Source organism: Salvelinus alpinus, chromosome 35 (genome assembly GCF_045679555.1).
Source record: "Salvelinus alpinus chromosome 35, SLU_Salpinus.1, whole genome shotgun sequence".
Lineage (NCBI taxonomy): Eukaryota > Metazoa > Chordata > Actinopteri > Salmoniformes > Salmonidae > Salvelinus > Salvelinus alpinus.
In genome coordinates this window covers 5,759,720-5,785,675 of record NC_092120.1, presented here as the reverse complement: position 1 = coordinate 5,785,675, position 25,956 = coordinate 5,759,720, and the positions used below count along the sequence as shown (strand labels likewise).

At 45.5% G+C, this 25,956-nt stretch overlaps 1 protein-coding gene across 1 annotated transcript in view; it reads right to left on the bottom strand.

The window, feature by feature from the left end:
* LOC139564353 (t-SNARE domain-containing protein 1-like) overlaps window positions 1-25,956 on the bottom strand; it is a 157,799-nt gene that overhangs the window by 86,860 nt on the left and 44,983 nt on the right. The window contains exons 5-8 of the mRNA XM_071383818.1: window positions 3,953-4,043; window positions 3,759-3,833; window positions 3,516-3,572; window positions 322-489 (exon numbers count right to left, since the gene is read on the bottom strand). Coding sequence (XP_071239919.1) covers window positions 322-489; window positions 3,516-3,572; window positions 3,759-3,833; window positions 3,953-4,043 — 391 coding nt within the window. The remainder of the gene's footprint in view (window positions 1-321; window positions 490-3,515; window positions 3,573-3,758; window positions 3,834-3,952; window positions 4,044-25,956) is intronic.

Here is a 25,956-nt window from a genome sequence, read left to right as displayed (position 1 = left end):
CTCTCTCTCCATGCAATCTACGGATACTCTGGGCACTTTGGCTGGAAAGTGTTGTAATTTTCAAAACAACTCGACTAAAGACATGGCTACCAGCCCAAAGCTGATGCTGGATAGATGGATTACTGCCCTTACTATTGGCAAATAGATTACATCAACTCTCCCTTTGAACACTGCATTCTTTAGATAGCAAACCATTCATTTGAAAGCCACAGTGCCATTGGAAAGTAGAAGGTTTTTGCCCGTTTCTCCTCAGGAACGCTGAGACGTTAAGGCCGGGTGTTGTAAACTAAGGTAGAGCACATGGATGTCTGAGCTCCATACCTCAATCTGCAGCAGGGCTTCTTCTCTCTGGCGAAGGGCCTCCACGTCTTCCTCACTGATCTCTGAGAGGAACGCTTGCTCCTGTCCATCCCTCTCGGAGCTCTCTGCTGCACCGCCAAACAGGGGACCCCCCTCCTCACACAGCTCTGCAAATGGAGTCTGGGGACTCTGTGCTCACACACACACACACACACACACACACACACACACACACACACACACACACACACACACACACACACACACACACACACACACACACACACACACACACACACACACACACACACACGAACAGACAGACAGACAAACAAACATGTAAACAAGAGAACATTATAATTAGATTTGTTTTGAGAATACCAATTTACATTGCTTCTGTCTTGTACCTCTTTCTCCCTCACTCCACTAATGGTCTAGGCCAGACAATGTGATTCACAGCACAGGGCTAACCCCTGGCTGACTCATGGTCGTCTGTGCTTGCCATGATCTGAGTCACAGTACCCGAGTCAACCGGAGAGGCCAGACAGTGGGGGGAAAACATCCTGTACCCCCAGAATACAATTTCACCTTAACACAACTAGAATGTTTTACACTTTAAATATATCACTCTAGACACCCCTCTTCACACCGTTTACCCAAGTTCAATCAAAAAGGACTAGGACCCTTTTCTTCTCTGTGCAGACAGTTTACTGAGCTCGGTGACTGAAAGAGGCCCACATTGATCTGCTAATTTTGACCCCTAATTGCATATGTATGCCATTGATAAAACCCTGAGGTGGCTTTTGTTTTTCCTGCCCACAGTGTATCCAATCATCCTGTCGTTCCTCCTTTACTGTGGGTAGCTTCTTCAGTATGGAGGTGGGAGGGGCTAGAGGAGGGCCTGTGTCTTTGGTCTGCCCACTCAATGTGAACCACACAGCCTATCTGCTCTGCCTTCTGTGCTGTTCTTGCTTTTTGTTGTCAATGAATATGCACCATCTGCTACAATAGTGTTACTGACATCCGAGGTATAGGTCTCTTGGCCGGGCTATACTAAATTACAGACCAACTGCTTTGTCCCTAAAACTGCAGAAATGTAGTGATTTGTGAAGAAATCTTCCTTATTCACATTTATGAAAAAAGGAATAACTTTCGCGGTCCATTGAAGTTTCTTTCTTCACTGAAGATAATCACTGTTACGTAACCTGTCCTTATATCTGGAGTCTGAGACGTTTTCCTCTTGAGCCAGCATAATGAAAAGACCTCGATGAAATTGATTCAGCAGAAAATAAGCCTTAATACATAAGCCTCTGGTGTCCTGGTGCTGTAGGGTTCAGGGGTGTGTAAGGAGAACCTTGATACCTGAGTTTGTGTATTCTCCAGCGGGTCATTTGAGCTCAGTATGATTTCAAACGAGAACTTTTTCAGGGCAAGTTAGGGATAATGTGAAATATGTTTCCATAACATCAACATAAGATACAGCTATTTGCATTGATTTTCAGGCAACGCTCTACTTGACATGATCGTACTGATATTATTCCAGGACATTACAGTGAAACCACGAGGAAGTATAAAAGGTTAGATGAAGATCAGGCAATGACAGCCTAGCTACCAGCATGAACAGCTAAATGAGACATCACTGTAAAGAAAAATATCTGGTTGTTTTTACAGTAACTTACTGGCAGTCAGTTACCTGTAAGTTACTGTAAAAAAAAGGTTCTGTATGTACTTTACAGTAATGCACTGTTAAACATTTATTCTGAATGTACAGCAATATACTGTACCTTTTTTTTACAGTAACTTACAGGTAACTGGATGCCAGTAAGATACAGTATACAGTGACACAGTGTCACATACAACACAGTAACACTACACAGTGCATCATAAAGAATGTCTGAGTTTCTCATTAGCTTTATTGAGTGCTTTTGATAAGGATCAGTGCAGTTTTCAGTGTTGTTATTGCCGGGTGTGATGTATGAATAAATTCAATCATGATTTAATTGTATTGTGAAGAGGTAAAAAAAAAATCCGCTCAGTCCCTCTTAGAACTCATAGAAATGTGACACCTTCAAAATGATTCACTGTTCATTCATCTCTGACTTACAACAAATGACTTTGGTGTATTGTTGTTTTAGTTGTCTCCTCTCCTGTCCCCAAAGGTGTTCTAAGAAGGATATATATATCTCATGTAATCATTTGTACTAGATGTCTCCACGGGAGACAAAATACTCCTTAGATTTGGGGAAAGAATGACGGGTTACACGGAAGAGAGAGAGAGAGAGAGAGGTCTCCAGACACAATGCTTTCTGGTGTATCAAAATGATACCTGTTATCTGACCTCAAGCCCGTTTTAATATGGTATAGCCCATGACTATATGTATAATCATAATGTAGACATACTAATTGTCATGATTTTCCACTGTATGTGAGTCTATTTCTGTGATGTCTGACTGAATATAGATTGGATTATAATTTTTCTATTTTAGTAGTCTGAAAGTGATGGTTACCAATGAAAGCATAAAAAAGGTGGATGGATAGAATCATCACACGGTATCAGAGTCCATCTCGTCCTTTTTTTTTTTACCTCAAGTTATTTTTTATCTAGTTCTTCTAGGCTATACTGTCTGTGGCTCGTATACAATACCAACCTATCTGTTGTCTCCTCTCTCTCTCGCTCTCTCTCAATCTTTCTCTCTCTTCCTAACTTTCACCTGCCTCTCTTCCTCAGTGAAAAAAAGCAGGATCATCCTATCACAGATCTCTTATCATACCACCTCCTCCCCTGAAGGGATGGGAAGATCTGTGTTGATGTAGTCGGGACAACTTTGTCCTGCAGAATGTACATATACCCCAGCTCAAACCCATAATGTGTCTGTCCCTTTGGAACTTTTCAACTGACATAAAAATACAGATAATGTGTTGAAAGACAGTGGCAGTATTGAAGGGAATTGGATGTATGGCTAATAAATTGTCTGGGAGTGGAGAGAAGAGAGGGAGAGAAGACAGAAAGAAAAGGGAAGAGAAGAGAGGGGGAGAGAACTGAAAGAAGAGCGAAGAGAAGAGAGGAGACACTAGACAAAGCTTCAAAGAACCTCTTATAAGAAGGCAATCAAACAAGGAGAGCCAAGCTTATTATCTTTGTCTCTAATGAGCGTTGTCACCTTCACAATGGAACAAAGGCCAGTACAGACTGATACACTGTGCATCAAACTCACCTGCTTCATTTCTGTCTGTGCCGGGGGTAGCAAGGCCCTCGAACGGTCTGCAATTTTCTGAAGAGACACAAGAAGAGAGAGAGCACAATAGCATGAGAGAAGCATTTAGTTCATATTGTCAAACATACTGTATATTGCAGCCGTGTATTGCAGCTCTTTATTTTTCATGTCACAAGGTCACCATTCTCTATAGAACAACACCCCACTAAACAGATGAGAAGACATGAGGCAATGCAAGGGAACCTTTTGCAGATCTCCATAGCGTTGAACCGACTCTGAGAGTTCTGTCTTAAGTCTAGTCAGGCGAAGACGATCTTGCTGTGAAAACAAGAAAAGAAGAACGAAGATTAGTGACAATTATCTTAATTCATGTCTCTGCTTCTGTGTATTTAATTAGATACAAAGTCTGGAAGAATAGATGAAAAAAGCTTTTTAACCCGTGTAGAGCCAGTGATGATGTCAGAGAGTTGTTTGATGAGTTGACTGGTGCTGGTGATGACTTTGTTGGTTTGCTGCTGTATAGAATGTCTGGAATTGAAGAGAAAGAGAGCCAGAGAGAATGACATAAATACATAGAGAAAGAAAGAAAGAAAGAGAGTGAAAGAGAAAGCGAGTGAGATAAAGAAGGAGAAAGTGAAAGTGAAAGAGAGAGAAAGAGAGAGAAAGAGACACACATAGTCTTTAGCCTCTAAGGTGGTATTAGTGAGGTTATTCTCGGGGTCGTGAACTCTAGAGGACGTGGCAGGACATGGCAGCTTTTATCCCCTGGCGCTGGATTCTAGAACGGACAGTGTGCATTCTGGGCTGGCTAGGGCGACCTCTCAGAGTTCCATGGGAGAGAGTTAAGTTCAACCAATTAAGTGAATCAATATTAACGACAGTCTGACAGAGCAGAGGTAGGGCTAGGCCCTATCCAGTGGCACAGTGAGGGGCGCTGGGTGTTCTTTCTCTGCCAGGGATGAACAAATAGGAGCCACCCAGGCTTTCACCATCAAAAAACACAGCAACTTACAAACTACAGTGCTGCCCAGTGGTGGGAGGATGGAAGTGCACTCATTATGGCTACAGCTTTCAGCCAAGGACAATATGGATTTTTATGTTGAACGAATGAATCCCAATTATTGTCTACAAACATATTTATTATCAAATAGTGGCAAACGTGTGGATGGCGATTCAATCGATAAGTATAATTTTAGACAATTCAACTTACAGTCTGTCACTCATGGCGCAATTGGCCAAACAGTACATTGTGAAGACAACACAAAAAGATACATGCCCTCAGTAAGTTTACTGATTTCAGACACTCTTGTAATTGTGGAAATCATATTAAAATCTCTGATAGACAATAGTCACATTTGCATGCTCAAAAACATTTTCTTGCACTAATATCAGTCCTGGCTGCCTGTATCTTTTCACATTTATTTTCAACGTCTCCTCCTAAACACTTTACTGAAGCATCTCTGGGTCATTCCATGAGAGTAGTGCCTTTTGCGTACCTTTATTATCAGTCTAAATTGTGCACCAATATTGCATTTTAAATGCCTGCACTATTACATAAAATGTCCTTTAATATAGACCACATGAAAAATGTCCTTTAATATAGACCACATGAAAAATGTCCTTTAATATAGACCACATGAAAAATGCCTTTAATATAGACCATATGAAAAATGTCCTTTAATATAGACCACATGAAAAATGCTCTGTCCTTTAATATAGACCACATGAAAAATGCTCTGCCCTTTAATATAGACCACATGAAAAATGCTCTGCCCTTTAATATAGACCACATGAAAAATGCTCTGCCCTTTAATATAGACCACATGAAAAATGCTCTGCCCTTTAATATAGACCACATGAAAAATGCTCTGCCCTTTAATATAGACCACATGAAAAATGCTCTGTCCTTTAATATAGACCACATGAAAAATGCTCTGCCCTTTAATATAGACCACATGAAAAATGTCCTTTAATATAGACCACATGAAAAATGCCTTTAATATAGACCACATGAAAAATGCTCTGTCCTTTAATATAGACCACATGAAAAATGCTCTGCCCTTTAATATAGACCACATGAAAAATGTCCTTTAATATAGACCACATGAAAAATGTCCTTTAATATAGACCACATGAAAAATGCCTTTAATATAGACCACATGAAAAATGCTCTGTCCTTTAATATAGACCACATGAAAAATGCTCTGCCCTTTAATATAGACCACATGAAAAATGTCCTTTAATATAGACCACATGAAAAATGTCCTTTAATATAGACCACATGAAAAATGCCTTTAATATAGACCACATGAAAAATGTCCTTTAATATAGACCACATGAAAAATGTCCTTTAATATAGACCACATGAAAAATGTCCTTTAATATAGACCACATGAAAAATGCTCTGCCCTTTAATATAGACCACATGAAAAATGCAATACATTTCTTCGAGGGAGATTGTAAATCACTTAATCCCCCAAATAATCTCAACATTTTCACCATCATTGTAAAGCCCTAGTTACTGTCATTTCTGAAGATTCTTATTTATTTCATGTGATTAGTGTCCCTCATTCTAAGGTCAACCCTATTACATTGTCACGCCCTGACCTTAGTTATTTATGTTTTCTTTATTATTTTGGTTAGGTCAGGGTGTGACTAGGGTGGGTATGCTAGTTTGTCTTGTCTAGGGTTTTTGTATATCTAGGGGTTCTTGTCTATGTGTAGTTGCCTGTTCAGCACTCATTTGTATAGCTTCACGGTTCGTTTTGTTATTTTGTTCGTTTTGTTCAGTGTTCATTCTTAGAATAAAGAAGAATGTACGCATACCGCGCTGCACCTTGGTCTCCTTCTTACGACGGCCGTGACAGAAGAACCCACCATAAAAGGATCAAGCAGCGTGTTAAGGAGGAATGGACCTGGGAGGAGATTTTGGACGGAGCAGGACCCTGGACACAGGCTGGGGAGTATCGCCTTCCGAGGGAGGAAATAGAGGCAGCTAAAGGTAGGCCACTGAGGTAGGCCACAGAAACCCCAATAAGTTTTTTTTGGGAGGGCACATAGAGCCAGTCAGGGAGTCGGATGAGGAGTTCGACGCACGATTCCAGAGAGAGGTGCTAGCATGGAGAGCGCTGCAGAGCAGGCATGCTGGGGAGCGTGTGACTGGTCAGACACCGTGTTACGCAGTGATGCGCACGGTGTCTCCAGTTCGCATTCATAGCCCAGTGCGCTCTATTCCAGCTCTTTGCACTTGCCGGGCTCAAGTGAGCATCCAGCCAGGACGCATTGTGCCAGCTATACGCTCTAGAGCTCTAGTGCGCCTCCACAGTCCAGTACGTTCTGTGCCCTCTCTCCGCACTCGCCCTGAGGTGCGTGTCCTCAGCCCGGTACCACCAGTTCCGGCACCACGCATCAGGCCTCCAGTGCGCTTCCACAGTCCAGTACGGCCTGTGCCTCTTCCCCGCACTCGCCCTGAGGTGCGTGTCCTCAGCCCGGTACCACCAGTTCCGGCACCACGCATCAGGCCTCCAGGGCGCTTCCACAGTCCAGTACGGCCTGTGCCTCTTCCCCGCACTCGCCCTGAGGTGCGTGTCCTCAGCCCGGTACCACCAGTTCCGACACCACGCATCAGGCTTCCAGTGCGCTTCCACAGACCAGAGCTTCCGGCGACAGTACCCAGTCCAGAGCTTCCGGCGATAGTACCCAGTCCAGAGCTTCCGGTGACAGTACCCAGTCCAGAGCTTCCGGCGACAGTACCCAGTCCGGAACCTCCAACGACGGGCCACAGTCCGGAACCTCCAACGACGGGCCACAGTCCGGAACCTCCAACGACGGGCCACAGTCCGGAACCTCCAACGACGGGCCACAGTCCGGAACCTCCAACGACGGGCCACAGTCCGGAACCTCCAGCTACGGTCCCCGGTCCGGGGCCTCCGGCGATGATCCGCAGTCCAGAGCCTCCGGCGATGATCCATGGTCCGGATCTACAAAGGCGGAGGGTTCAGTGTAAAGAGGAGGGGCGGCGTCCAGAACCAGAGCCGCCACCGAGGGTAGATGCCCCCACGGACCCTCCCCTATAAGTTCAGGTTTGCGTTCGGGAGTCCGCACCTTTGGGGGGGGGGGGGGTACTGTCACGCCCTGACCTTAGTTATCTATGTTTTCTTTATTATTTTGGTTAGGTCAGGGTGTGACTAGAGTGGGTATGCTCGTTTTGTCTTGTCTAGGGTTTTTGTGTATCTAGGGGTTCTTGTCTATGTGTAGTTGCCTGTTCAGCACTCATTTGTATAGCTTCACGGTTCGTTTTGTTATTTTGTTAGTTTAGAATAAAGAAGAATGTACGCATACCGCGCTGCGCCTTGGTCTCCTCCTTTTGACGGCCGTGACATACATGAACTGAAATCTCATTATAATATGGTGAAACTATTCCTTTTATATGTTTTTCTTTTAAAGAAACTATAAACAAATCATAGTCTAAAAGCAAGTGAGCTTGTTCTACTCTTTTTGGACATTTTCTGGTGTTTTATGGTGCAAAACTGAGCATAACACATCATCGCTGTTACCTATAGATATGCAGGATAGAAATGTTTTAGCAATTACCTGTTTTTTGTGGAACTTGCATTAAATTGCCACTCCCTGTTGCACACAACTAGCTTCCGTTCTCCCTGTCATAAGGGAATTCATGGCTGATTTAAGATTAAATCGTCAACCCTGTTATGGTCAACCCTGTTACGGTCAACCCTGTTACGGTCAACCCTGTTACCGACAACCCTGTTACCGACAACCCTGTTACTGACAACCCTGTTACCGACAACCCTGTTACATTATTTGGCACTGAATCGGCACTTACTATGGTAATTTTTTACATTTTACCTCTTGTTTTTATGAAGATGGAAATGTGTTCTTTATGACAGAATGTTAAAATTAGATGAAATCAGACATTTTTTTTGACCAAGTGTTACGATCGTCGATGGAAGGATCGGACCAAGGTGCAGCGTCGTAGGCGTACATTTTCATTTATTAAAAGAACACCGAAAAAACAACACATACGAAACGTAACGTCTAGTAGGGCTAAACAGCACAGTACCAAAAACAAGATCCCACAAACTACAGGTGGAAAAAGGCTGCCTAAGTATGATCCCCAATCAGAGACAACGATAGACAGCTGTCTCTGATTGGGAACCATACCCGGCCAACAAAGAAATAGAAAACATACATTGCCCACCCTAGTCACAACTGACCTAACCAAATAGAGAATAAAAAGGATCTCTAAGGTCAGGGCGTGACACCAAGTTACACTTCTTAAAAGGCACTGAATTGGTGGGACAACCACTCTGTCTCCAACAGCAATCAGCATCACCAAACCAACCCTAGTCTCAGTGGAGTAGTAATGTCTCTGGATGAGGTTTTGTTAGTTGTTTTTAAGTTCAGGTGAGGGCTGAGGCTAGTGATATTGTGTTGAGGCAACATGGTGGATGGAACTGAACTGGTTGAAATTAAACTGTGTCTGTGAGCTCTTATGACCTTAGAAATAAGCAGTCTGTCTCAACAGAACCCTGCTGGCTCTCTCTCTCTCTCTCACAGTGCATGCTGGGTGTTTTTTGGAGTTTGAGTGTTTGGTGTGGAGGGCTCTATCCTAACTAACTTTCTTGATTCTTTTCTTTACATGTTATTTTCTATGGTGGAAGGTTAATGCAATATTTTTTTTAGCGGTATCCAAAGTTTTTTTCAAAGTTAGGGTGGAAGAGGACAGAGTAACTTTCCTGGGGTTTGGAAGGTGTGGTGTGCGCGATGGCTTCTCAGCCTAGCGCGGCGGAGACGCTGTCGATACGGCATGGATTCAGGTGTGTTCCTGAGAACGGAGTTAAGGTGGAGGAGGTTCTGCTCGCGGTCGGTGAACAGGTAGGAGCTGAATTTATACATTCTGCTTCTAGAATGAACAAAGCTGTGGTTGTGTTCATGAAAAGAGGCTAATTGCTAGCGGAATATTTGTAAGGGATGTGTTGGTGTCAATTTCACCTCTCTCTACCTCTTCAACAAGAGTGGTAGTGGCAAATTTTCCTCCGTTTATTACGGATGATCAAATCAGGAAAGAGCTGAGTTGTTTTGGTAAGTTGGCTAGCGGTTTCCGTGTACTGTCAGCAGGCTTTCAGGCAGATGCCGTTAAGCACGTTGTTTCGTTCCGGAGGCAAGTGTTTATGTTTCTGAACAACAATGAGCAACAGCTAAATGTGCACTTCAAAGTGAGGCATGGGGAGGGGCTCTATGCAGGGTTTGCCAGCACAGATAGTCTACGGTGTTTTGAGTGTGGGGATTTGGGGCATAAGAGCTTTGCGTGCCCACATAAAGGCCGTAGACAAGGTGAGGGTACAAGCGCCAGTGGGGGAAATCGAGGTCAAAGTGCAGGGGGTAAGGAGATGCAGACAGCAGAGGCTGGGCCTAGTCAGGCTAGAGATGGTGGTGTAGATGAGGCTGGGCCTAGTCAGGATAGAGATGGTGGGGTAGCTGAGGCTGGGTCTAGTCAGGCTAGAGATGGTGGGGAAGTGGAGGCTGGGTCTAGTCAGGCTAGAGATGGTGGGGAAGCGGAGGCTGGGTCTAGTCAGGCTAGAGATGGTGGGGTAGCTGAGGCTGGGCCTAGTTATGCTATGGAGGGTGGTGTAGATGATGCTGGGTCTAGGCAGGCTATGGATGGTGGTATAGCGGAGGCTGGGTCTAGTCAGGATAGAGATGGTGGGGTAGCTGAGGCTAGGCATAGTTATGCTATGGAGGGTGGTGTAGATGATGCTGGGCCTAGTCATGCTATGGAGGGTGGTGTAGATGATACTGGGTCTAGTCGGGTTATTCTAGTGGATGAGGAGAGTATAGTGGGGAAGTGTAAGAGATTAGGGGGGAGGAGGAGGGTGTCAAGCGGAAAAGGAAAAAGGGTGTGGACAAAGGCACCATGGAAATGTTGCCTGTTGCTGTGGGTGAGGCCCTAACCAGAGAGAAAGGGTAGGTGGTCAGGGTGGGAGATAGAGATGAGGATGAAAGTGAGTCTGAGGAAGAGGATGAGGAGTTATTTTCTTCAGACTCCTCTTCAATGGGCCCGGAGCTGACAGCCAGTCAAGCAGAGGGGTCTAAGTACACGTTGAGAGAACTGACAAGGTTCCTGAATGAGACTTTTTTTCTGATCCTAGAAAGTTTGTAAGATCAGTACAACATGCTATGAGAAACGAGGGGCATGGTGTCCTCTCACCCAAGAAACGGTTTAGGTTGAGGAAGTGGGTCACAACAGTGCGTAAAGGTTTACCTTCAGACACTGTTTAAATGTTTAATTTCTTTCTGACACTGGGGCTTTTTGAGCTTTGCTATTGGTCTATTTCTCTGCTGGCTTTTCTCCCACTTCTTATGGAGACTCTCTTCGGGTAGGCTCGCTCAATATAAATGGCGCCAGAGATGCGGGAAAGAGGAGTGTGTTGTGTGAATATGTAAAACCAAAAAAAGTACAGGTGTTGTTTCTGCAGGAGACGCATAGTTATGTGGTGAATGAAGTCGATTGGGGGCTCTGGTGGAAAGGGGCGAGTGTGTTGAGCCATGGGACAAATCTTAGTGCAGGGGTGGCAGTCCTTTTTGCACCGGGTCTGCCTGTAAAAATTTGCTCCTCGAAGGAGTGTGTAAGGGTAGGCTGCTTGTTGTTAAAGCAGAAATTAACAACATGGTTTTTGTCTTTATAAATGTGTATGCGCCTAACACAGGGAGAGAAAGAGGGGTTCTATTTGGGAGTCTTAGACAGGAACTCTCACAGGTAGCGCAGGTAGAGGAGACGCTGGTGGTCGGAGGGGACTGGAACTGTACAATGGATTTTACAAAAGACAGAAATGGGGAAGAGCCTCATTCAGTGTCAGTGGGAGTGTTAAGGGACATCATTAATCAGTTTGACCTAGTGGATGTTTGGAGAACTAAAACATCCAAACACAAGACAGTATACATGGGTGAAGGTTTTTGGGGCTAGGGTGGGTGCAGCCCGACTAGATCGGTTTTACATGTCTAGGAATCGGAGCAATAGGCTGCTGGGCGCTACCATTCTCCCGGTGGGTTTTTCGGATCATCACATAACCATGGCTCGGCTGTCTATTTCACCAGGGCCCCGGCAGGCATCTTATTGGAAGTTCAATGTAAAGCTCTTACAAGATGCCACTTTTTGCTCAGGTTTCCAGACTTTTTGGGAAAGGTGGGGGCAGCGAAGAGAGGAGTATGAGTCTCTGAATCAATAGTGGGATGTGGGGAAAGTGCAAATTCGGCTTTTCTGTCAACAGTACACAGCTCTCTCATCCTCAGAGGCTAGGATAGTATTGGGGGAACTAGAGCGGTGTATTAGTGAGATGGAGGTAGAGATGGTGGGGCAAGGCAATGTAGGCCTCCAGGCTAATTTAGCCAAATTACGTAGGGACCTGGGCAGTTTTTTCCAGGTTAAAGCAAAGGGAGCACTTGTAAGAGCTAGGTTCTCCATGCTCAAGGAGATGGATGCTCCCAGCTCCTTCTTCTTTGGTTTGGAAAGAAAGAGCAGTGAAGCCAAGGGTATGCATTGTCTACGGCTGTCTGATGGGCGGGTGACCTCTGTGGTGGGGGAGATGCGGGAGCGGACTGTGGAGTTTTATACTGAATTGTATAGGGCAGAAGTGTGTGATCCTATGTGTGCTCAGGTCTTGTTCGCAGGACTCCCTAAGCTCTCTTGGGCACAGAGGGATGAAATGGACACTCCACTGTTGTCACATGAACTGGCAGAGGCCGTAACCCAGTGGAGTTTTACAAACAATTCTGGGGAACAATTGGACAGGACTTCTTTTGCGTGTTGCGTGAATGTGTCGGGGTAGGAGAGTTGCCGATGAGCTGCCGTCGGGCGGCTCTGACTCTCCTGCCCAAAAAAGGGGACTTGTGTGAACTTAAGAACTGGAGGCCTGTGGCATTACTCTGTGCGGACTACAAGATGTTTGCCAAGGTCCTCGCTAACAGACTGAAGTCCCATCTGGACTCGATAGTGCACAAGGACCAAACATATTGTGTACCGGGACGCTCAATCATGGACAACCTCTACTTCATCACCCTCCCGGATCCGGGATCCTCCTCATCAAAAAAGCTGACTAGCATCGCCTAGTCTAACGGGACAGGGATATCATATAATATAATTTTCATGAAATCACAAGTCCAATACAGCAAATGAAAGATAAACATCTTGTGAATCCAGCCATCATTTTCGATTTTTAAAATGTTTTACAGCGAAAACACAATATGTATTTCTATTAGCTAACCACAATAGCCAAACACACAACCGCATATTTTCACCATGTTTCCACCGCATAGGTAGCTTTCACAAAACCGACAAAATAGAGATAAAATTCATCACTAACCTTGAACAACTTCATCAGATGACAGTCTTATAGCATGTTATACAATACATTTATGTTTTGTTCGAAAATGTGCATATTTGAGGTATAAATCATAGTTTTACATTGCAGCCACCATCAAAAATAGCACCAAAGCAGCCAGAATAATTACAGAGAGCAACGTGAAATACATAAATACTCATCATAAAACATTTATGAAAAATACATGGTGTACAGCAAATGAAAGATAAACATCTTGTGAATCCAGCCAATATTTCCGATTTTTTAAGTGTTCTACAGCGAAAACACATTATAGAATTATATTAGCTTACCACAATAGCCAAACACACAAAAGCATTTATTCACCGCAAAGGTATCTTTCGCAAAAACCAGCAATAGATATAAAATTAATCACTAACCTTTGGACAACTTCATCAGATGACAGTCTTATAACATCATGTTATACAATACATTTATGTTTTGTTCGAAAATGTGCATATTTAGAGCTGCAAATCGTGGTTATACATTGTGAATACGTAGCAACATTTCCCCAGAATGTCCGGAGATATTTTGGACACTCACCTAATCTGACCAAAGAACTCATCATAAACTTTACAAAAAAATACTTGTTGTATGGCAAATGAAAGATACACTGGTTCTTAATGCAACCGCTGTGTTAGATTTTTAAAATTAACTTTACCACAACATACAGCTTGGGTTATTGTGAGACAGCGCTCACCAACACGGCGGAGAATAGGCATCAACATATTACACAGAAATACGAAATACCATCATAAATGTTTTCTTACTTTTGCTGAGCTTCCATCAGAATGTTATACAAGGAGTCCTATTTCCAGAAGAAATCGTTGTTTGGTTTTAGAATGTCCATTTCTTCTGTCGAATTAGCAACCTTGGCTAGCATTGTGGCGCGAACATTCCCATCCTCTCTTGGCACAAAGAACGGAAAATTCCAAAAGTCCCATTAATTAGGGACATGTTGGACTTGTCGAGAGGTTCTAATGTGAACTTTGGACTGGTCTCTTTAGATCAAGAGAAGGCTTTTGATAGAGTGGATCATGAGTATCTGTTTAATGTGATGTCTGTGTTTGGGTTTGGGAAGAGTTTTGTGACCTGTGTGAAGCTGTTGTATGCTGGGGCGTCATGTATGGTCAAGGTGGGAGGGGGGCTCAGTAGGCCAGTCTGGGTGAGACGGGGCATTAGACAAGGATGCCCTCTATCTGGGCAGTTATACACGCTAGCCATTGAGACTTTTTTAGGACTGCTATGCAGGAGACTGCAGGGAGTGTGCTGGACAGGCATGGGTGTGGTGACAGGAATAGCAGTGTCAGCATATGCAGATTATGTTTCTGTGATGGTCAGGGATGGTCAAGATATGCTGGCACTAGAGACCAGTCTGAAGGTGTACGAGGGAGCTTCATCAGCCAAGGTAAACTGGGGCAAGAGCAAAGCTCTGTTATGTGGGGCATGGGGGGATAGGGCTCCTCCTCTGCTTCCAGGGGGTTTGCAGTGGGTTTGTGAAGGGCTTAAAGTGTTGGGGGTGTACCTGGGCTCGGAGAGGTGGGTCAGGAAGAACTGGGAGGGGCTGTCACAGGCAGTGGTGTCAAGACTGGCCAGGTGGAGGTGGCTCCTGTCCCAAGTGTCATATAGAGGGAGGGTGCTGATAATTAACAACCTGTGGCATCTTCCCTATGGCATAAACTGGCTGTCCTCAACCCCCCCGCCGGTCTGCTCGCAGACCTGCAACGCAAGCTGGTGGACTTCTTTTGGTCGGGCCATCACTGGCTGAAGGCAGCAGTGTTGTACATGACTGTCCACGAAGGACGACAGGGACTGGTGGAACTGGAGAGCAGGATGGCTGCTTTCCGGCTAAAGGCGGTGCAGAGACTGCTGTACCATACTGATGTTGGCTGGAGGGAACCAGCATGCGCGCTGCTGAGGAGAGCTCGCAGATTAGCGTTGGACCGGCAGCTGTTCCTCATGAAGCTGGAGAGGCTGAGTACAGCAGGTCTCTCAGATTTTTACTCTGCAATGCTGAGGGCCTGGCAGCTGCTAAGGGCCACACGAGAAGGGGGTGTGGAGCCTGGGCTGTGGGTGTGGGAGGAGCCTATTTTCCACAACTCAGCCATCCCTTTGCGATCGGTTCAGTCGGCAACCCTGCAGAGGCAACTGATGGCAGGGGGTTTACAAAGGCTGGGTGACCTGAGACTGCTGGGAGAGGAGGGGTGGAAAACCCCTGAGGTCTTGGCGCAACAAACAGGAATAACGTCTCTTAGGCTGCTGGAGAGATTCCTGGAGGAGGTCCAGGAGGCACTGTCTGAGCCCGTAAGGGGGATGTTTGAGAGGCCAAAGGGAGAGGGGCCACCAATGTTTCCGCCACTGCAGGTGACGGCAGAGACTGGAGACTGGCAAGGGGGTCTGGAGGACTTGTTCGATTTTAACACTCCGAGCCTGGGGGAGTTTGAGGGTGTGGGAGGTAAAGCCCTCTACAACCTCTGCGTTAAGGTTAGGAACATTAGGAGCCTAACAGGAGTGAAGGCACATCAGTGGCAGGGGGTATGTGGGGCGAAGAGTATGGTGGGTTTTAGATGGAGGGGGCTCTACAAACCCCCAGTACTAAAGAGGTCAGGGGACGTCCAGTGGAGGGTTCTTCATGGAGCCATGGCCACTAACAGCTGGTTGGCACGGGTTGAACAGGGAATCGGGCAGGGGTGTCCTTTCTGTCAAATGAAAGAAACTGTGATTTATGTGTTTTCTGTGTGCACCAGGTTAATGCCATTAATGTCTCTGTTGGAATGTCTGTGTGAGAGGTTGGGGGTGGTTTTTGCTGTTGGGATGTTTATAATGGGATACAGGTATTCGAGTAAGGAGAAAGCCAAATGTGTTTTGTTGAATTTTCTGTTTGCTCAGGCAAAGATAGCTATTTAGCTAACAAGCAGGAACAGGGTCAAAGGTGGTGGGATAACAGACCCTTTACTATTGTTTAATGGGATGGTCTCTGCGCGCCTTAGGGTTGAGTTTGAGTTCTATAAACTGATCAAATGTGTGGAGATGTTTGAGGAGATATGGTGTGTTGGGGGGGCTGTCTGTATAGCTGGGGAAGATGTTTTGGATATACGGTTGTAGGAAAGGGCATTGTTTTGGGTATTATGATGGTGGTTTGTATCATGTGGTAGATGGAAAGGTGAGTATGGTACATGTATGCAGTACAGGATATAATTTGGGTTTTTATTTTTTAAGGGGGGGTGAGTTTTAAATGAAATAAGAATGTTTCAGTAAAGAAAGACAAAAAGTCAAGTCTCTCTCTCTCTCTCTCTCTCTCTCTCTCTAATACAAAGGAGAAAGTCATCGGAGGTGACTGACTGCAATTCACATGATATTTTTACATACTTTTCTGCTGCTGAGTCCCTACTCTTGAGATCTTTGTGGGGGCGCAAGTGACTAACAGATCTCGATAGCTTTGTAATGTGATATGTCAGAAGAGTGTGAGAGGGTCCTCTAGAGTGGGCGATGTGAACCGAGAGAGTTTGGCACAACATACTGCTCGGTACAGTGGCATAAACCTACACAGATGATCCATAGAAACTAACTCTCTAGAACAGGTGCAAACTGACTCATAGATGATCCACGGGTATCCATTAAAACAGGTCATAATGGATTCTTATGTTTGGTACATGAAGCATTGGAAGATGTTGATGATAATGTTGATGATAAGTGCTGTGTTGTATGCATACATTTGACATGTCATTTGTTGCATGGTTTTAAGTTAAAACCATTGACGTACAGGTTATCCCAATGTTATGCTGATGAATGAGGACCCAACAGCGACGTAAGTAGTAACAGAGTCTTTATTCCAGTATCAAACAAACAATGATTCTCCTGGATATATCAAAGGTAAATCCAAAACAGGAAACTGAAATCCTCTCGTCAGTAGAGAGGAACGACAGGAGACGCGACCACAGACTGCAGGTCGCTTCAGGAAGGCACAGGCCGTAGCTGACATAGACACCTGCTCACACGCAGCATCTGAAGAAGGCAAAAACACGACAGGGCGGAACAAGGACACAGGAACAGCAAACATCAAACAAGAATCCGACCAGGCAGAAGCGGAAAACAGAGGGAGAAATAGGGACTCTAATCAGAGGGCAAAATAGGGGACAGGTGTGAAAGAGTAAATGAGGTCGTTAGGAGAATGAGAAACAGCTGGGAGCAGGAACGGAACGATAGAGAGAGAGAGCGGGAGAGGGAGAGAGGGAGGAGGAGAGAGAGAGAGAGAAAGAGGGAAAGAACCTAATAAGACCAGCAGAGGGAAGCACAGGGACAAGACATGAAGATCAAAGACAAAACATGACAGTACCCCCCCCACTCACCGAGCGCCTCCTGGCGCACTCGAGGAGGAACCCTGGCGGCAACGAAGGAAATCATCAATCAACGAACGGTCCAGCACGTCCCGAGATGGAACCCAACTCCTCTCCTCAGGACCGCAACCCTCCCAATCCACGGAGTATTGGTGACCACTTCCCCGAGAACGCATGTCCATGATCTTTCGTACCTTGTAAATAGGAGCGCCCTCGACAAGGACGGGGGGGGGGGGGGGGAAGACGAACGGGGGCGCGAAGAAAAGGCTTGACACAAGAGACATGGAAGACAGGGTGGACGCGACGAAGATGTCGCGGAAGAAGCAGTCGCACAGCGACAGGATTGACGACCTGAGAGACACGGAACGGACCAATGAACCGCGGAGTCAACTTGCGAGAAGCTGTCGTAAGGGGAAGGTTACGAGTGGAAAGCCACACTCTCTGACCGCGACAATACCTAGGACTCCTAATCCTACGTTTATTGGCGGCTCTCACAGTCTGCGCCCTGTAACGGCAAAGTGCAGACCTGACCCTCCTCCAGGTGCGCTCACAACGTTGGACAAAAGCCTGAGCGGAGGGAACGCTGGACTCGGCGAGCTGGGACGAGAACAGAGGAGGCTGGTACCCAAGACTACTCTGAAACGGAGATAGCCCGGTAGCAGACGAAGGAAGCGAGTTGTGAGCGTACTCAGCCCAGGGGAGCTGTTCAGCCCAAGACGCAGGGTTTCGAAACGAAAGGCTGCGTAATATGCGACCAATCGACTGATTGGCCCTTTCTGCTTGACCGTTAGACTGGGGATGAAACCCGGAAGAGAGACTGACGGAAGCACCAATCAAACGACAGAACTCCCTCCAAAACTGTGACGTGAATTGCGGACCTCTGTCTGAAACGGCGTCTAACGGGAGGCCATGAATTCTGAACACATTCTCAATGATGATTTGTGCCGTCTCCTTAGCGGAAGGAAGCTTAGCGAGGGGAATGAAATGTGCCGCCTTAGAGAACCTATCGATAACCGTAAGAATCACAGTCTTCCCCGCAGACGAAGGCAGACCGGTAATAAAGTCTAAGGCGATGTGAGACCATGGTCGAGAAGGAATGGGAAGCGGTCTGAGACGACCGGCAGGAGGAGAGTTACCTGACTTAGTCTGCGCGCAGTCCGAACAAGCAGCCACGAAACGGCGCGTGTCCCGCTCCTGAGTAGGCCACCAAAACCGCTGGCGAATAGAAGCAAGCGTACCCCGAACGCCGGGATGGCCAGCTAACTTGGCAGAGTGAGCCCACTGAAGAACAGCCAGACGAGTAGAGACAGGAACGAACAGAAGGTTACTAGGACAAGCGCGCGGCGACGCAGTGTGAGTGAGTGCTTGCTTTACCTGTCTCTCAATTCCCCAGACAGTCAACCCGACAACACGCCCTTCAGGGAGAATCCCCTCGGGGTCGGTAGAAGCCACAGAAGAACTAAAGAGACGGGATAAGGCATCAGGCTTGGTGTTCTTATTTCCCGGACGATAGGAAATCACGAACTCGAAACGAGCGAAAAACAACGCCCAACGAGCCTGACGTGCATTAAGTCGTTTGGCAGAACGGATGTACTCAAGGTTCTTATGGTCAGTCCAAACGACAAAAGGAACGGTCGCCCCCTCCAACCACTGTCGCCATTCGCCTATGGCTAAGCGGATGGCGAGCAGTTCGCGGTTACCCACATCATAGTTGCGTTCCGATGGCGACAGGCGATGAGAAAAGTAAGCGCAAGGATGGACCTTATCGTCAGACTGGAAGCGCTGAGACAGAATGGCTCCCACGCCCACCTCTGAAGCGTCAACCTCGACAATGAATTGTTTAGTGACGTCAGGAGTAACAAGGATAGGGGCGGATGTAAAACGCTTCTTGAGGAGATCAAAAGCTCCCTGGGCGGAACCGGACCACTTAAAGCAAGTCTTGACAGAAGTCAGAGCTGTGAGAGGGGCAGCCACTTGACCGAAATTACGAATGAAACGCCGATAGAAATTAGCGAAACCGAGAAAGCGCTGCAACTCGACACGTGACTTAGGAACGGGCCAATCGCTGACAGCCTGGACCTTAGCGGGATCCATCTGAATGCCTTCAGCGGAAATAACAGAACCGAGAAATGTGACAGAGGAGACATGAAAGGCGCACTTCTCAGCCTTCACGTAGAGACAATTCTCTAAAAGGCGCTGGAGTACACGTCGGACGTGCTGAACATGAATCTCGAGTGACGGTGAAAAAAATCAGGATATCGTCAAGGTAAACGAAAACAAAAATGTTCAGCATGTCTCTCAGTACATCATTAACTAATGCCTGAAAGACAGCTGGAGCATTAGCGAGACCGAACGGCAGAACCCGGTATTCAAAATGCCCTAACGGAGTGTTAAACGCCGTTTTCCACTCGTCCCCCTCTCTGATGCGTACGAGATGGTAAGCGTTACGAAGGTCCAACTTAGTAAAGAACCTGGCTCCCTGCAAAATCTCGAAGGCTGACGACATAAGGGGAAGCGGATAACGATTCTTAACCGTTATGTCATTCAGCCCTCGATAATCCACGCAGGGGCGCAGAGTACCGTCCTTCTTCTTAACAAAGAAAAATCCCGCTCCGGCGGGAGAGGAAGAAGGCACCACGGTACCGGCGTCGAGAGAAACAGACAGATAATCCTCGAGAGCCTTACGTTCGGGAGCCGACAGAGAGTATAGTCTACCCCGAGGGGGAGTGGTCCCCGGAAGGAGATCAATACAACAATCATACGACCGGTGAGGAGGAAGGGAGCTGGCTCTGGACCGACTGAAGACCGTGCGCAGATCATGATATTCCTCCGGCACTCCTGTCAAATCACCAGGTTCCTCCTGAGTAGAGGGGACAGAAGACACAGGAGGGATAGCAGACATTAAACACTTCACATGACAAGAAACGTTCCAGGATAGGATAGAATTACTAGACCAATTAATAGAAGGATTATGACATACTAGCCAGGGATGACCCAAAACAACAGGTGTAAAAGGTGAACGAAAAATCAAAAAGGAAATGGTCTCACTGTGGTTACCAGATACTGTGAGGGTTAAAGGTAGTGTCTCACATCTGATACTGGGGAGAAGACTACCATCTAAGGCGAACATGGGCGTGGGCTTCCCTAACTGTCTGAGAGGAATGTCATGTTTCCGAGCCCATGCTTCGTCCATAAAACAACCCTCAGCCCCAGAGTCTATCAAGGCACTGCAGGAAGCAGCTGAACCGGTCCAGCGTAGATGGACCGACAAGGTAGTACAGGATCTTGATGGAGAGACCTGAGTAGTAGCGCTCACCAGTAGCCCTCCGCTTACTGATGAGCTCTGGCTTTTACTGGACATGACATGACAAAATGTCCAGCAGAACCGCAATAGAGGCAAAGGCGGTTGGTGATTCTCCGTTCCCTCTCCTTAGTCGAGATGCGAATACCTCCCAGCTGCATGGGCTCAGTCTCTGAGCCGGTGGGAGGAGATGGTTGAGATGCGGAGAGGGGAAACACCGTTAACCTTTTGTCAATAGGGGGAGCTGTTAGCATTATTTTTTTTTTTACATTTCCAAATTAAACTGCCTCGTACTCAATTCTTGATCGTACAATATGCATATTATTGTTATTATTGGATAGAAAACAGTCTATAGTTTCTATAGGAGTTGAAATTTTGTCTCTGAGTGGTACAGAACAATTTCTACAGCACTTTTCATGACAGGGTTCAGATTTCAGAAATTTTTACCTCTGATCTGGGGTCTGTTTATAAGGCCACAGTGAATGCTATGAAGAAACCGACACTACCTACGTCTTCCTCTGGGTGTCTGTACGTCATCACGTTTTCAATGAAGTCTATGGGACGTTCACAGCCATTATAAATGACAAAAATGTACAGAGACCCCTCTTTCTCAACGTGCGCCTCAAGCGTGAAGGCCATCGGACCTGCCTCGTTCCAAATCGTTTTCTAACCAGCAGTATTTCTCCGGTCATGTTTTCAGTCGTTATAGTTGTTAAAAACATCATAATGTAGTGAATTTTAACCGTTTTATATCAATTTATATCCGTTTAGTGCGATTTTGAGGAATTTCTTTGTCGTGCACTCTGAAAGTTTGGACACGCTTTAGGGTGTCGGTCGTTGGTGATGGACATTTCGAAGGACAGAGGACATCTATCGACCAAAAGACGTTTATAACATAGAAAGGATACATTGCCCAAGAATATGATGGAAGATCAGCTCAAAGTAAGCAATATTTAATATGATAAACCGTGTTTCTGTCGAAATATTTTAAACGCATACATCGCCATTTTGTTTGGTATAGCTTCACTTGGCCAACCCTGTATTGAAAAGTAAGGATAATTTAAAAAATGTAAATCAGCGGTTGCATTAAGAACTAATTTGTCTTTCGATTCCTGTCAACCCTGTATTTTTTAGTCAAGTATATGATTAGCTTTTAATTAAACTAGATCACTCTGATAGATGACGTCAGACATATTGAGGCTTGATTTCCTAGTATTTTCATTGTGTAACCACGGTTTTGTATGGCTAAATATGCACCTTTTCGAACAAACTGTATATGTATGTTGTAAAATGATGTTACAGGAGTGTCATCGGAAGAATTCTGAGAAGGTTAGTGAAAAAATTAATATCTTTTGGCGGTGGTTACGTTATAGCGCTCTTTGGCTGGAATCGATGCTCTGGTAACGTTGGAACATGTAGTATGCTAACTTATCGATTTATTGTGTTTTCGCTGAAAAACGCTTAGAAAATCTGAAATATGGTCTGAAATCACAAGAACTGGGTCTTTCCATTGCTATGCTTTGTCTATTTTTATGAAATGTTTTATGATGAGTAAATTGGTCATACACGTTGCTCTATCTAGTAATTCTAGTGGATTTGTGATGGTCGGTGCAATTGTAAACTGTGATTTCTACCTGAAATATGCACTTTTTTCTAACAAAAACTATCCTATACCATGAATATGTTATCAGACTGTCATCTGATGGTTTTTTTTATAGGTTATTGGCTATCAATATCTTAGTTGAGCCGAATTGGTGATAGCACCTGAAGGAGTAAGAAACTGATGGAGTTAGAATAGTGGTGTATTTTGCTAACGTGTTTAGCTAATAGATTTACATATTTTGTCTTCCCTGTAAAACATTTTAAAAATCTGAAATGGTGGCTTTATTCACAAGATCTGTATCTTTCATCTGGTGTCTTGGACTTGTGATTTAATGATATTTAGATGCTACTATCTACTTCTGAAGCTATGCTATCTATGCTAATCAGTGTGTGGGGGGTGGGGGGTGCTCCCGGATCCGGGTTTCTGAGGCAGTAAAAGTTAACGCGAGCTCTCTTCCACGAGCTCGGTGACGAAGATCTACCCGTCGTTCTATGCGGATGGCGAGTGCAATCAAAGAGTCCACGCTGGAAGGAACCTCCCGGGAGAGAATCTCATCCTTAACCTCAGCGTGAAGTCCCTCCAGAAAACGAGCGAGCAACGCCGGCTCGTTCCAGTCACTGGAGGCAGCAAGAGTGCGAAACTCTATAGAGTAATCCGTTATGGATCGATCACCTTGACATAGGGAAGCCAGGGCCCTGGAAGCCTCCTTCCCAAAAACTGAACGATCAAAAACCCGTATCATCTCCTCTTTAAAGTTCTGATAATCGTTAGAACACTCAGCCCTTGCCTCCCAGATAGCTGTGCCCCACTCCCGAGCCCGACCAGTAAGGAGTGATATGACGTAAGCGATCCGAGCTCTCTCTCTTGAGTACGTGTTGGGCTGGAGAGAGAACACAATATCACACTGGGTGAGAAAGGAGCGACACTCAGTGGGCTGCCCAGAGTAACATGGTGGGTTATTAACCCTAGGTTCCGGAGACTCGGAAGACCAGGAAGTAGCTGGTGGCACGAGATGAAGACTCTGAAACTGTCCAGAGAGATCGGAGACCTGAGCGGCCAGGGTCTCAACGGCATGACGAGCAGCAAACAATTCCTGCTCGTGTCTGCCGAGCATTGCTCCCTGGAACTCGACGGCAGTGTTGAGAGAATCCATAGTCGCTGGGTCCATCTTGGTCGGATTCTTCTGTTATGCTGATGAATGAGGACCCAACAGCGACGTAAGTAGTAACAGAGTCTTTATTCCAGTATCAAACAAACAATGATTCTCCTGGATATATCAAAGGTAAATCCAAAACAGGAAACTGAAATCCTCTCGTCAGTAGAGAGGAACGACAGGAGACGCGACCACAGACTGCAGGTCGCTTCAGGAAGGCACAGGCCGTAGCTGACATAGACACCTGCTCACACGCAGCATCTGAAGAAGGCAAAAACACGACAGGGCGGAACAAGGACACAGGAACAGCAAACATCAAACAAGAATCCGACCAGGCAGAAGCGGAAAACAGAGGGAGAAATAGGGACTCTAATCAGAGGGCAAAATAGGGGACAGGTGTGAAAGAGTAAATGAGGTCGTTAGGAGAATGAGAAACAGCTGGGAGCAGGAACGGAACGATAGAGAGAGAGAGCGGGAGAGGGAGAGAGGGAGGAGGAGAGAGAGAGAGAGAAAGAGGGAAAGAACCTAATAAGACCAGCAGAGGGAAGCACAGGGACAAGACATGAAGATCAAAGACAAAACATGACACCCAATCCATGTCATACAGTGAATACACTGTAGGCCTGAGGACCACAGAATTAGGATATTCACCTCCTGTGTATTAGGTTAACTCATTACATGCCTGCAGATCCAAAGGCACAGTCCTTCTCCACATAGATCAGACATGTTGTTCCTGTTGTGGCGTGATAATGCATGAACTAGCCGTGAGTTTAGCGTAATCCTCTGGATGTCTGAGAAGTCTTTGACTGAACCGTTAAACGATGACACATCAGTCAGAGGTTTAGCCATCTTATTAATCCCTTTGGTTCCTGTGTGTGTGTGTGTGTTTGCATGGGTGTGTGTGCATGTGTGTGTGCGTTTGTGTGTGTGTGCATGTTTCCTTTACCTACCTAAGATACAACAGAAGGTCACAGTCAAGCTTATTAGTGACAGTATGCAGGTGGATTTAAATACAAGCTTATTAGTGACAGAATGCAGGTGGATTTAAATACAAGCTTATTAGTGACAGTATGCAGGTGGATTTAAATACAAGCTTATTAGTGACAGTATGCAGGTGGATTTAAATACAAGCTTATTAGTGACAGTATGCAGGTGGATTTAAATACAAGCTTATTAGTGACAGAATGCAGGTGGATTTAAATACAAGCTTATTAGTGACAGTATGCAGGTGGATTTAAATACAAGCTTATTAGTGACAGTATGCAGGTGGATTTAAATACAAGCGTATTAGTGACAGTATGCAGGTGGATTTAAATACAAGCTTATTAGTGACAGAATGCAGGTGGATTTAAATACAAGCTTATTAGTGACAGAATGCAGGTGGATTTAAATACAAGCTTATTAGTGACAGAATGCAGGTGGATTTAAATACAAGCTTATTAGTGACAGTATACAGGTGGATTTAAAAGCACTTAGAGCACACTGTTGATCCAGCATGGTGAACCAACTCCAATTTTCAGCTGCATCAGGGTAAAATGATTGACTAGATATTTTTCCTGGATATTATAAGTTCCTCATCCAGCCCACAGCTACGGACTCTAATTAACCCAGGATAGAGTATCTGCTCTGCCCACCCATTTAACAGCAGCTTTTACATGTGTTCTAGTACAACCGGTCTTGCATGAATCGGGGAAGTAAAGCAGTATTCATCTCCTGCACAACATTATGAATGGCTGTTTTCATGAGTGGTTTGAATGCAGAGTGACAGAGACACAGCACTATAAGTCATACACCAAAAACACAGAGGTCATACTTTCTCTGGCTTTCAGAAGCTAGCGTGACTGTACTTTTACTTGGCCTTCAACCTCGAGATATCTCTCTCTCTCTCACTCTTTCTCTCTCTCTCTGAAAAAAACAGGAAGTCTATTTTCCCACTGTTTTCTACTAGGTTGGCTTGGTTCTTCCCACAGTGGCCAGAGAATTACAGTGACATGGCCCTGGTTCTGAGTTCACTAATACACTGAGGACTGTCTGTCTCTCTATTTTCCCCCCTCATTTCCTCTCTCCAGATTTAGATCAATATTTGAGGACTAGGGTGGGGAGGTATGGAGAAGGTCTCTCTAGCCGTGTTCATCCCTGGGTCTCTACAGGGAGCACCAGGACAGAATGTACTGTACATCAGGCCTGGGTTCAAATAATATTCAGAATCCTACCTTTAGTGTTTGATTTAGCCCAGCGTTTCCCAAACTTGGTCCTGGGGACCACAAGGGGTGCATGTTCAGTTTTTTGCCCTAACACTCCACAGCTGATTCAAATAATCAAAGCTTGATTATGAGGTCATTATTTGAATCAGCTGTGTAGTGCTAGTGCAAAAAACTAGATGTGCACCACTTGGGGTCTCCAAGACCGAGTTTGGGAAACACTGCTGTAGACTGTCTGGACAATCAACTTGGCAGATTTTGCAGTCGTGCGATTATTTCATTGTTTCCATTGCGCCACATAAACTCAGTCAAGCCCTGATAAATTATCTGAAATGAATTAAAAGAGTACTTGATCCCAGGTCTGCTGTCCTGTGCAGTATGTTGTGTCCAAGCTAGGCTGGAGGGGAGCAGGGGAGCACCAGGCTCGGAGGCTAAGCCCAGCCTGCACAGA